At 39.2% G+C, this 14255-nt stretch overlaps 1 protein-coding gene across 1 annotated transcript in view; it reads left to right on the top strand.

Annotated features, from left to right (window-relative positions):
• Window positions 1–14255, top strand: part of HGF (hepatocyte growth factor) — a 240991-nt gene that overhangs the window by 131545 nt on the left and 95191 nt on the right. Inside the window, exon 9 of the mRNA XM_069765151.1 lies at window positions 12594–12721. Within this exon, the coding sequence (XP_069621252.1) occupies window positions 12594–12721 (128 nt within the window). The remainder of the gene's footprint in view (window positions 1–12593; window positions 12722–14255) is intronic.

Raw genomic sequence — 14255 nt, 5'->3', positions numbered from 1 at the left:
AGGAAAGGGTGAATCAAAAACCCCAAAACCCCGCCTCCATGGCTGAAGATTGTTCCCTCCAAATTCAGGTGACAGTGTCCCTTTAAGGTCATGCCTGTATCCAGCATAAAGGTAACTCTCGGATAGCAGTTGCTATCAGTGCTGATGCACAAGATGAGGTGAATATAGCAAAGGCTATAATAAATCGAAGAGAAAAAGTAACTTACAGAGGTGAAGTCTTGAAAACCAGAAGTGTGTCGCTCGCCATGTCATAAACAATTGTGTCACGATCACTTGATTTAATAATAGCAGAGAAAGCTGCACATCAAAGACATGAAAAAGTTCCTTACCATTTGAAGCTCAAGATGATCTTTAATATTATGTGGATGCCTAGAACATACTAATGTGGGGTTTAAAACACCGGAATGTTGGGATAAACACTATGGACTAAAGCCAAGTGCTTCCAGATAATTGTGTAGATCATTGGCATAATAGGGTGATATGTGTGTACAAATGGGATACGTTCTCCAGATAAAAAGGTGACTATGTAAGACAGCTGTCTTTAATGAATTGATTAGAAGCGTCTAACTGGTCTGTAGGAGCCAGAAATCTTAATGGTTAGTAGGGGATCAAATACTAATTTCTCACTGCAAAATGCAAATAAATTTGTATAATTTATACAATGCAAATACATTTGTATAATTTATACAATGTGGTTTTTATGGATTTTATTTTTGGTATTCTATCTCTCAATGTTAAAATTAACCTACCCTTAACCCCTTTCTGACATCGGACGTACTATCCCGTCGAGGCGGGGTGGGCCCCCATGACCACGGACGGGATAGTACGTCCAGCGCGATTGGCGGCGCTCAAGGGGGGAGCACGGCCGATCGCGGCCAGGTGTCAGCTGCCTATCGCAGCTGACATCTGGCACTATGTGCCAGGAGCGGTCACGGACCGCTCCCGGCACATTAACCCCCGTCACATTGCGATCAAACATGATCGCGATGTGCCGGCGGTGCAGGGAAGCATCGCGCAGGGAGGGGCTCCCTGCGGGCTTCCCTGAGCCCCCCACAGCAACGCGATGTGATCGCGTTGCTGCGAGGGTCTTACCTCCCTCCCTGCTTGTTCCAGGCCCGGATCCAAGATGGCCGCGGATCCGGGTCCTGCAGGGAGGGAGGTGGCTTCACAGAGCCTGCTCAGAGCAGGCACTGTGAAGCAGCCTGCACTGCTCTCAGATCGGTGATCTGACAGAGTGCTGTGCACACTGTCAGATCACTGATCTGTGATGTCCCCCCTGGGACAATGTAAAAAAGTTTAAAAAAATTTTTCAAAATGTGTAAAAAAAAATAAAAAAAAATATTCCTAAATAATGAAAAAAAATATATATATTATTCCCCTAAATACATTTCTTTATCTAAATAAAAAAAAAAACAATAAAAGTACACATATTTAGTATCGCCGCGTCCGTAATGGCCCGACCTATAAAACTGGCCCACTAGTTAACCCCTTCAGTAAACACCGTAAGAAAAAAAAAAAACGAGGCAAAAAACAATGCTTTATAATCATACCGCCGAACAAAAAGTGGAATAACACGCGATCAAAAAGACAGATATAAATAACCATGATACCGCTGAAAGCGTCATCTTGTCCCGCAAAAAACGAGCCGTGATACAGCATCATCAGCAAAAAAAAAAGTTATAGTCCTGAGAATAAAGCGATGCAAAAATTATTATTTTTTCTATAAAATAGTTTTTATCGTATAAAAGCGCCAAAACATAAAAAAATGATATAAATGAGGTGTCGCTGTAATCGTACTGACCCGAAGAATAAAACTGATTTATCAATTTTACCAAACGCGGAACGGTATAAACGCCTCCCCCAAAAGAAATTCATGAAAAGCTGGTTTTTGGTCATTCTGCCTCACAAAAATCGGAATAAAAAGCGATCAAAAAATGTAACGTGCCCGAAAATGTTACCAATAAAAACGTCAACTCGTCCTGCAAAAAACAAGACCTCACATGACTCTGTGAACCAAAATATGGAAAAATTATAGCTCTCAAAATGTGGTAACGCAAAAAATATTTTTTGCAATAAAAAGCGTCTTTCAGTGTGTGACGGCTGCCAATCATAAAAATCCGCTAAAAAACCCGCTATAAAAGTAAATCAAACCCCCCTTCATCACCCCCTTAGTTAGGGAAAAATTAAAAAAAATTATTTATTTCCATTTTTCCATTAGGGCTAGGGTTAGGGCTAGGGTTAGGGCTAGGGTTACAGCTAGGGCTAGGGTTAGGGTTAGGGCTAGGGCTAGGGTTAGGATTAGGGCTAGGGTTAGGGCTAGGGCTAGGGTTAGGGCTAGGGTTAGGGCTAGGGTTAGGGCTGGGGTTAGGGTTAGGGCTAGGGCTAGGGTTAGGGTTAGGGCTAGGGTTAGGGTTAGGGCTAGGGCTAGGGTTAGGGCTAGGGTTAGGGCTAGGGTTAGGGCTAGGGTTAGGGCTACAGTTAGGGTTGGGGCTAAAGTTACGGTTAGGGTTTAGATTACATTTACAGTTGGGAATAGGGTTGGGATTAGGGTTAGGGGTGTGTCAGGGTTAGAGGTGTGGTTAGGGTTACTGTTGGGATTAGGGTTAGGGGTGTGTTTGGATTAGGGTTTCAGTTATAATTGGGGGGTTTCCACTGTTTAGGCACATCAGGGGCTCTCCAAACGCAACATGGCGTCCCATCTCAATTCCTGTCAATTTTGCATTGAAAAGTCAAACGGCGCTCCTTCCCTACCGAGCTCTCCCATCCGCCCAAACAGTGGTTTACCCCCACATATGGGGTATCAGCGTACTCAGGACAAATTGTACAACAACTTTTGGGGTCCAATTTCTTCTCTTACCCTTGGGAAAATAAAAAATTGGGGGCGGAAAGTTAATTTTTGTGAAAAAATATGATTTTTTATTTTTACGGTTCTACATTATAAACTTCTGTGAAGCACTTGGTGGGTCAAAGTGCTCACCACACCTCTAGATAAGTTCCTTAGGGGGTTTACTTTCCAAAATGGTGTCACTTGTGGGGGGTTTCAATGTTTAGGCACATCAGGGGCTCTCCAAACGAAACATGGCATCCCATCTCAATTCCAGTCAATTTTGCATTGAAAAGTCAAATGGCGCTCCTTCCCTACCGAGCTCTCCCATCCGCCCAAACAGTGGTTTACCCCCACATGTGGGGTATTGCCGTACTCAGGACAAATTGTACAACAATGTTTGGGGTCCATTTTCTCCTGTTACCCTTGGTAAAATAAAACAAATTGGAGCTGAATTAAATTTTTTGTGAAAAAAAGTTAAATGTTCATTTTTATTTAAACATTCAAAAAATTCCTGTGAAGCACCAGAAGGGTTAATAAACTTCTTGAATATGGTTTTGAGCACCTTGAGGGGTGTAGTTTTTAGAATGGTGTCACACTTGGGTATTTTCTATCATATAGACCCCTCAAAATGACTTCAAATGAGATGTGGTCCCTAAAAAAAAATGGTGTTGTAGAAATGAGAAATTGCTGGTCAATTTTAACCCTTATAACTCCCTAACAAAAAAAAATTTTGGTTCCAAAATTGTGCTGATGTAAAGTAGACATGTGGGAAATGTTACTTATTAAGTATTTTGTGTGACATATCTCTGTGATTTAATTGCATAAAAATTCAAAGTTGGAAAGTTGCGAAATTTTCATAATTTTCGCCAAATTTCCATTTTTTTCACAAATAAACGCAGGTACTATCAAAGAATTTTTACCATTGTCATGAAGTACAATATGTCACGAGAAAACAATGTCAGAATCACTGGGATCCGTTGAAGTGTTCCAGAGTTATAACTTCACAAAGGGACAGTGGTCAGAATTGTAAAAATTGGCCCGGTCATTAACGTGCAAACCACCCTTGGGAGTAAAGGGGTTAAAATAATGGAGTGTTCATGTCTTTGTCAGTGGGCAAACTTACAAAATCACGAAGAGATCAAATACTTATTTCCCCCATTGTACATACATACATTTATTCTGCAGCACTTTACAAACATCATCATTGCTGTCCCCATTCACATTCTAAATGCTCTATCAGTATGTCTTTGGAGTGTGGGAGGAAACCCGAGAACCCAGAGAGAACATATAAACTCCTTGCAGATGTTGCCATTGGTGGAATTTGAACCCTTGACCCCAACGCTGCAAGGCTACAGGGCTGACCACTGAGCTATCCTATTAGAAGACAGCATAAGGCTAGGTTCACATTGCATTAGTGAGTATCCGCTAATGGAATCCGTTACATAGTGCCACTAACGCAATGTAACGGATCCGTTAGCGCACCCATTGACCGCAATGTATGTAACGCATCCCTAACGCATACCATTTTTGGCATGCGTTAGCGATGTTCCGTTATTTTGTGACGGACCTCGAATGCTGTCTGCAGCGTTTTTGGGTCCGTTCTCGCTAGCGCAGATTGGGCATCTGCGCTATCGCGATTGCTAAACGCGATCTCTTTTTGGACATTGCGTTAATGCAGTCCGTTAGCGTATGCGCTAAATGGACTGCACTAACACAATGTGAACCTAGCCTAAAGCAGTGGCATAGACCGTGATTGCAGTGATTTATAACTTACTTTTTTATTGCTATTTTTATGAAATGTCTGATCATCTTCAGCAGGGCTAGAGGCCTCTCCATTATCACATGCTGCAAATTTCTTGAAATTCATCAGCTGCCTCTGATTGACAGAGAAAAGGGAGAAATTAGAAAAGCTTTCAATCAGTGTTGAGAAGGCTGAAACTGTAGCATATGAGGACACTGACACAGATAACTGCAAGAAAAGAAAGATCTGCATTCATTGTCACTTTCACTCTACATCAGATATGGCAGCATAAGCTTAGACACCTAATTCAATTAGAATTATAGAGAAATTGTACAGTAACATTTTGCAGATATTAATAGGCAGTGTAAAGTAGTTAACACAAAAAAATGGATTTTTATAAGTTGTAATTTTGAAAGAAAAAATATATTTTAGATACTAAATGAGAAAAGAGTACATAAAACAAATATGGAAAATGCTTTGCTAGTTAGTAAGCAGGAAAGCTATCTGTGGTGACCAGTGTTAGTCACTGCAGTCAAGGAATAGAAGAACATGTTATGCATCAAAAGGGGCATAGATACACAAGAGGAGAACATAATTCTACCACCTTACAAATCACATCTTCTGTCTGATGACCTCTGGTTAAAGGTGTAGACATTATAGCTAGCAATATTATGTGGCATTCTGGCTGGTGGTAATCACTGGGACTTACAACGTGGTGGATCACTGAGGCTGGAATTCCTGTGGCCAATGTGACTGGCATCATTATGGTCAGTGTTCGTCATAATTTTGTGAATCACTGATGTTGGCATTGTGGTGAAGCAACGTGGCTGGCTTTCAATGGAGCACGATGGTACTACATCAGTACCATATCACATTAATAATAATAATATGGTATGCAATTTTTCAAAAATTTTATGCTTCTGATTATGTATGTGTTTGTCCTGTAGATCAAAAAATAGAGCAAGTATTTACTATTACTTTATAATATACAGACATGATGAAGCTTAGATGTCTATACCTTTTTTTAGTTATAAACGTAATTTTAATTAATTATTAACAATGTAATTTGTTGTTTGCAGATAATGGCCTCTATTTATCAAAGGAATTTTTGCAAAGATTCCCACATAAATTGCTTTGAAAATTGGCTAAATTTTTCTGCAAACGTTTTGGGGATTTTAACTTTTGATGCTGTAAAAAATTGGAGGAGCTGGGGAGGGGCGAGGGCATGAAGCCACAGCTTGGCTAATTCATGACAAACTATGGTGTTCCTTATACCAGAAATCATACTCAAATCAGGGACTGCAGTAAGATTTGTGGCATGGCGCATGACACTCATCAGATGCTACTGATTCATTAAGAGCATTCACCTGTTAATGAATCAGGAGTGATTGACTCCAATACACCCCTCATCAAGACTGATGAGAAAATCTTTGGCCTTAGTGAATCAAGGCCGATACGTTTAAGTAATAGGACAAACCACATTTAAAGCTGTATAGATAAAAGATTGATTGCAAACATTGATTTGAATAGTAGCAGGTATTTGTATATGCATATATTTGCCCAGGTTGAGTCACTCCATGGAGAAATATACATGAAATTTGTTTTATAAAAACTTTCAGAATTGTGACAGGGTAATTTTATAATATTATTGAAAACCTTCCCTGAGACGTAGCAGACTTGAGGCCTGACCGACCACTGACTGATAGATTTCTGGAAGTTACAATGCAAAATGATTCATGTCTCTACTGATCTTTCAGATCTTTGCCAAAACCGTTCACTTAACTTTTTGCTAGTTTTTATTGCTGACTCTAATATCAACATGAATAAAAATAATAAATATGAACCTGCATTTATATTTTAATTTCATCATCAAGATTGATCAATCTATGGAAATACGGTTTACTTACTATGTACCATACACTAATAAATGATGGCATTACTAGTACATTTGGCATGGTAATCATATCATGGAAATTACACTGTTTTGTGAATCTAGGAAACAAACGTTCAACTTAAACGTCCGCCAGAAGTAGAACAATTTGAAACATATTTCTCACATTTTATTGTCCTCATTTTTGCGCCAAAATATAACTCATTGCTTAAAAAGAATTTTACTCATGCATATCATTTTTGCCCCAGTGGAGTTCATAGTCTAATTTCCTACCCCTAAAAAACTTACAGATGCTTGTTCATTCTAATGAGAACCAAACTATCATGTTAGTTCATAACAAGTTTGGACAGAACTGTGGAAAAAAATGGAATCAAAGGAAAGTCAGTAGAAAATGTGAAAACTATCTATTTATATACAATTAAATAATTCATTTCAAGGATGATCATTCCAACCTCCAAAAATATCCAATTGCTTCCTGGGGTAATAATCGGGATCTTGACAAGGCTAATGTCATTATTTTTATCAGAGATTTTAAGCATGTGGCCTGATTGTTGCTTTCAGGCAAGTAAGTGTTTGGTATCTACAAACTGTGAAAAGAGAGGGCATTATACCTGGAAAATGAGTCAAGTACTTCACTAGTCACATCAAAGCAAAACTACTCTGTAAATATGTTATATGAGTACACCGTGTATGGGATATGCATGCTCACGGGGAAACAAGAGATGTCTTGTTTCAGCACACAATAGAGATAATTGTAAAAAATAAATGAATATCAAAGTATAAAAAACTGGTCACTGCCGGGCTTAAAAAAGTAGCACGTAAGATCATAAGTTTTCTTCACCATTCAGTTCATAGTTCATATGAAAAGCTTGGGATAAAGAGTGAGAGAGGAAGCAGCTGAATGAACAGGACTTATTGATGAAGTGTAGTTGGATTTATATACTGAACATTAAGGGTATGAATGAGGAGCTACATAACGCAAGATAAGAGCAAAAAAAGTTTGTTCTTAATTTATTAGTAGCATTTATTTTGTTACCATTCGTATCTGTCACATAGAGAAAAATATATTGCTTTGCATGTATAGTTAGGGCGACTGTTGAGTTGCTTGGAACAAGCTATATGCTTCCCTGGGAAAGGCTCTGCTAAAAACTACATATCACTTTTTCTTACCCCTACAATAATTAAGTGTTTCTAAATCCACAAGAGTTTAATGTGTGTGAACAAAGATTTGTGAGCTACCTTTCAAAAATTAATCATAGTGGTAGCACTTGCTATCTTTAATGAAACCCACATTTCATAAAGAGAGTCTTAAACCCCTCCCATGATGGCAGCCAAAAATGAAGAGGGGTTATCTCTTTCAGTACATTTTCATCCTAAGGCGCATTTTGGTATAAATAAATCTCTAAATCATGCTTTGAGGATGATACCTTGTTACACAGATGTCTCCGCCATTGTTACCAGTGTTTAGCATTCTCAGTGGTGCTAACAATATCTAGCATTTTAAGCCGGGCATATCAGTTCTGTGGCAGCTGATCAGTGAGATCACTGAGCGGGACATTCTGAATACATTTGTAGCTGCTCATTGATTGGCTACTGTGTTGTTGATGTGATATTAGCGCTTCAGACAGTGACAGAAACCAGGAGCAGCAGCAGAGACTCAGATGTGGACTAAAGGATGGTGAATATAGTGCTTTGTATTTTTATACCAAACTGCACCAAGGGATGAAGATTAGCTGAAAGGGGACAACCCGTTCAGTTTTGAATGGCTTTAAACCCTACCTGATTACCAGTGCACACTGGTACATCTCATGTCAACTGTAAGTGTACAAAGCAGCAGATGAACCCGCTCCGTACTGAGCTGGTGCCAGCTGTGTTATACTGCCAGTATCTGCCTGTAACAATAGTGACTAAAGTTAAAACTAATCCCTGTTAGTAATCATTTAAATATTGCTGGTAATGTCTGTCAACGGCTTTTAAATAACCCAATTGCCCAAACCAAAAATGCACTTCCTCCAAAAAATGTGCTGGGTTATTTTTACTGCACAATGAAATCCATAACAACAAAACCCCCAACAATGGTCGAACAGCATTTTCTGCACTATTTCACCCTTGTTGTAATTTCATCATGTTTTACAGTCCATCATCTGATGAAATGAACTGTACTATTAAAAACTACAACTTATTCTGCTAAAAATTCAAATTCTCATACTGTAGCTATGTCAAAGGAAATACAACAATGTTTAGGCTCTTTAAAGATAAAGAATAAAATGAAAAAATGCTAAATCTAAATTTTTATTTACATTTTTTTCATTTAAACGGTTGTAAGCTCTATGAGTTTTTGTGAATACCCTGCAAATTGTTCAAAATACTTAAAGTGATTTATAGGTTCCTACATACTTACATAGTTAAGTTTTTTTATCACAAAATCTCTTATTAGATCATTATTTTACAAAAAATTATTAGTTTTATTGCTTTCCTTTAGTAGATGTTTTGCAGAGATTATTTAACCCCATCTCTTATTAATTTAATTCTTTGAAGCAAAATGATGGTTATTAATCTTCACAATGTAGATTATTCTTCTTAATTTGTATTAAAAATGTTCTTTGCAAAGGTATAAAAATAAATTATAGATAGAATAAACGTCTTATATAATGAAATTAAATTAAACTTGTGCAATGTCAGTGATACTGTTAGATCAATACAATATTTTTACTGTAATAACCAAAGATACTTGGGCTGGTGAGCCCATACAAATCTTGTGGTACCCAAAAACTCACATATTTATAGACATGGAATAGCAAAGTTAGAAAAATAAAACATAAATTTTACTTCACATATCTAAAAACTACCATAGTAGTATTAAAATGAGAAAACCTCCATCTCTCATGAATATGGATTTAAATGAATATACTGCCACAGTGGTAGACAGAGTTGAAGAGCAAACTCGTTTGGAAAACATTTGCAAATCTGAAATCTGGCATGAACATTGCACATTCAGATTTGTTTTCGTATTCCCAAGCTTTTTTCCTAAAAGTTTTGCCAAAATTTGGTAAATGACACTAAGATCACTAACGGCTGTTTCAGACATCAGTGTTTCCAGTAGTAGCACAGGTCCCAAAACGACCCACATGCGTGCACACTGATGACATACAGGTGAAATCCCGGTCACCAGTGTGACAAGCACTGACACCTGGGAATCAGTGGTACTGTTTGCGCTGTTCACCGGTGCTGGGTACTGAAGTGAAGACAGCTTACATCACTGTCCCCTCCTCGCGCTGCGATTAGTGTTAGCAGAGGACAATGTTGAGACTTGTATTCAACTGTTAGCAGTGAGAGCAGGTAGCAGCTGATGGGAGTGTTCATTAGCTGCCACCTGCACTATGAATGCATCTTAAAAAAAATGACTTGGAGTTCCACTATATTTTTGATAAACAGCCAGACAACACTGACAGCTACGGGCTACAACCCTTAGCTGTCAGCTTCATCAAGGCTAGTTATCAAGAATAGAGGGGTCATCACATCATATTTTTTAATTATTCATATAAATAATTAAAAAAACAGCATGGGTCCCGCCTATTTTGACAACCAGTCAAGCTAAAGCTAAATCTTGTCATTAGTGGAATATTTTCTCTCTCCTCGCCCCGCGTGTACTTTCCGATCAATTACAAGTTTTCTATAATTGAGATTTGTTCAAATTTATTTGCCAAAAGTCACATGAATTTGAAATTGAAAAGATCTGTTCATCTCTAATACTGGTAGATATTTTCAAAGGAAAGTGTATGACACTTAAATGTAGTACTAGTAATACTACTAAATAATAATTTATTAAGATTCCGTATTATGCAGCATATAAGACGATCCCCAAATTTTCCAGTTAAAATATAGAGTTTGGTATAGTCTCGCTGTATATGACTACCCTTCTTCCAGTGTTGCTGCGCTGTGACATGCATGACAGCGCAGTAAACACTGCTTCTGATCAGCGGGGAAATCATCCCCTCCGGTCAGAGAGCCGCAGATCCCGCAGCTGTAATCGGAGGTATAAACTATACCTCTGGTCACTGGTGTCAGCTGATGGGACAACCGATCCCTTCATCTGACACCAACAGTTGCTAATTACAGTGAGAGCAGGAGCAGCAAATGGGAGTATTCATCTGCCGCTCCTGTGCTGTAAATAAATACTGTAGTTTATAAAGAAAACCGGCATGGGTTCTCCCTATTTTTGATAACTAGCCAGACAAAACTCACAGCTGGGGGCTGCAACTCTCATCTGTCTGCTTCGTCAAGGCTAGTTATCAAGAATAGAGGGGTCCCCACGCTTTTTTAAATTATTTAAATAAATAATTAAAAAAAGACATGGGGTCAACCCATTTTTGATAACCAGCCTTGCTAAAGCTGACAGCTGCGGGCTGGTATTCTCAGGCTGGTAAGGGGCCATGGATATTAACCCCCCACCTAAAAATAGCAGCCTGCAGCTGCCCAGAAAAGTTGCATCCATTAGATATGGCAATTCTGGCACTTTGCCCGGCTCTTTTCACTTGCCCTGTAGCGGTGGCAAATGGGGTTCATATTTGTGGGGTTGATGTCACCTTTGCATTGTCAGGTGATATCAAGCCCACGGCTTAGTAATGGAGAAGTGTCTTTAGGACACCTATCCATTGCTAACCCTATAGTTGTATGGTAAATAAAGACACAGCCAGAATAAAGTCATTTATTAGAAATAAAACAAAGCACAGTTTTCCATTTTTATTTAAACGCCTAATTCCAGCGAAGCCCTCGATCTCCTGTAATAAAAGTGAAATTAAAAAACAGCAATATAACATACCTGTCAGTCGTTGTGTCCCACGCTGTAATCCATGTCTGGGAGACAAACAGTTTTCAACCTGGACGGTTACAAGATGCGACCATCCAGGCTGAAAACCACTGGTGAATGAGCGGCTGCAAGCGCAGCATCAGAGATCAGTGGTGACGTCATCGAGGTTACCTCTGGTCAGTGAGGCTCCATTCTCAGCCAGACTGAACTGCCGTGACCTCGGTGAGATCCCTGCTAGCACCATGAGAGTTTTTCTCTTGGTGCTAGTAGGGATTTCACCGAGGTCACCGCAGTTCAACCTAGCTGGGAACACAGCCTCAGTGAAGTCACCGTCAATCACTGATCACAGTTACGGGCTCATGCTGTCTTTTGACAGCATGGGAACTGCGGCTTTCGGGACGGCGGGGATGATTTCCCCACCAATCAGTAGCGGCATTTGCCATGCTGTCATGCACATGACAGCGTGAAAATCACCCGGAGTTCAGGCAGCCAAACCTGAACAGCATGGAATTTTACTGTTCGGTTCGCCCATCTCTACTCCTGAGGACTGCAGTGAAGCTGCTCTCTCTCTCTTTTTTCCATACCCCAGGCATCCAGGTCATCTGCAGCTTGCTTCACAAAAGATGAAACCTGGCATATAAGACGACCCCCAACTTTTGAGAAGATTTTCAGGGGTTACACCAGAAAATATGGTATTTATAGCTTCTCAAGCCCTTTATAACAGGGGTAGGGAATCTTTTTTTTGGCAAGGGCCATTTGGATATTTATACCATCCTTCGGGGACCATACAAACTCTGCCCACAAAGTGTATCCTGACTCTGGCACTGGTTTCAGGACATAATCTTTCATTGCATGCTCTTTAGTGTTCAGTAGTGAACACTGCATGTGTGTGCTAACAGAGCAAGAAGAAATTAATGACCTGGTTGTAATCAAAATACAACTCCCTGCCCAAGCATGCAGTCCCTGAGAATCTGCTCAGGGGCCTGATAAGAGGTCATTGAGGGCCGTAAATGGCCCTGGGGCCTGAGGTTCCCCACCCCTTCTTTAGAAAACCTAAAGTGTCAAAATAATGGTCATGCTGGATTTGTAGTACTTTGTTCCACTTTAGTTGGGTTTTAATTACCATAATTTTTTATAATAGCGTTTTTTTCAACAGGCCTACATTAGTGCTGATCATGAACATAAAGTAGATAGATGTGGTCTCACATGTTCATTTTGAATATATCCTTTCTTGTTCTTTGGATACTAAATAAAATATTTATTGATATAATCATATCTTACTCAGACGAATAATATTACTATGCACCTTACACCCTTATTCTAGGGATTTGAGAGAAAATTACTGCCGAAATCCAGATGGCTCAGAATACCCGTGGTGTTTCACAACAGATCCTAATGTTCGTATAGGTCACTGTTCGCAAATCCCAAAATGTGAAGTTTCTAATCATCAAGGTAACTCAATGCATTTATATTTGATTCTGTGCATGTTATTTAAAATGGCAAAGCTTTATTATTTCACTTAAGTAAAGGCTATTACATCTAGAAATGCTATTTATCTTCTTTATTCGGGTTAATATGCAGGTAAATATGGTAAAATCATGTTGGGCTGCCTTCCTGGAGCAGTGGTTACAGGGATAAAACAAACATATCCTCCCTGCAGCTGCTCACTTCCAGGTACAGGGATGATTCAGTGAGAGGTCACAGCTCACTGTAATATGAGCACCCCTGCAATCACTCCCAGAACTTTTGTTGACAGCCTGAAGCCCTGCAGCGTGCATATGCAGCATATATGTGAAGAGCAGGCTGTCAATCAAAGTGCCAGTAAGTGATTACAGTGCACTCACAGTATAGTGCTGCACCTCTATGCCTGGAATGGAGCAGCTGCAAAGAGGACAAAGGATAATTTTCTCCCTTTACTGTGCCAGTAAGAAAGCCTAACATGATTTTAAGGCTATTTTACCTGGAGAATAGCCCTATATCTGGAAGAGGGTAAATGTCTTAATTTTTTCACTATCAAAATGATGACTATGAACATTGTTAGAATAAAAAGTGAATCTTGCTTAAAGTTTCCAACATGGCCAACTTCCATTTTTGTGTTTTCTATTCTTGCTACCCTTATTCAATGGTCCAAAGCTTTTTGTTGTTCAATCCAAATAGACATATGAGGTCATGCTTTTTGTGGGATGAGTTTTACTTTGAAATGACACCACTCATTTTACCACAATTGTTTACATTGTGCGGTAAATATGACCTGGCATCATGAATGTCCAGCTCAGTATGATTGCGGTAATACCAAACTTGTCAATTATTTTATTTAATTTACTGGTGGAAAAAAATGTTATTGATTGTGTCGTCATTTTCCAAGACCCATAATGCTTTAATTTTTCAGTTGATGGGACAGTGTGAGGTCTTGTTTTTTTACGGGGTGAAACAACATTTTTATTGATGCCATTTTGTTAAAGATATGGTGCATTGATAATTTTTTTTGCCTTTTTTTATTTTTATCTCTTTTTTTGTTTACAGATCAGGTTAGAAAATTTTATTTGATTGATCAGAATTTTTGGGATGTGCTGACACCACATATGTGTAGTTTTGATGTATTTTTATATAACTGGGGAAAAGTGGTTCATTTGAACCTTAACCTGCAATCATCTGATCGCTTGCGCTATATGCAACAATACCACAGTGTTGCTGCAGAAAGTAAAAATCACATTCTCCTTTGAAGCCCAGTCACAGGTGAGATTTATATGAAGTTTTGTGATGGTAGGCCTGTGGGTCTTCAGCAGAACGCCGGCATTGATAGCATCCCATTGACGCCCCGTAATCAAATCACAGGAATGCTGATGGGTGCATAGAACAACACACTCCCTATGCAGGAGTGATGTCAATGCCATTTTCAGAGATTGACAGTGGCATTTTAAAAGCTACAAGCCAAGGGCAGAGTTATGCTCCACCCACAGCTGTTAGAGGCAGATCCTGGTATTGA

Source organism: Ranitomeya imitator, chromosome 4, assembly GCF_032444005.1.
Source record: "Ranitomeya imitator isolate aRanImi1 chromosome 4, aRanImi1.pri, whole genome shotgun sequence".
Lineage (NCBI taxonomy): Eukaryota > Metazoa > Chordata > Amphibia > Anura > Dendrobatidae > Ranitomeya > Ranitomeya imitator.
This window is presented reverse-complemented; position numbering and strand designations above follow the sequence as displayed.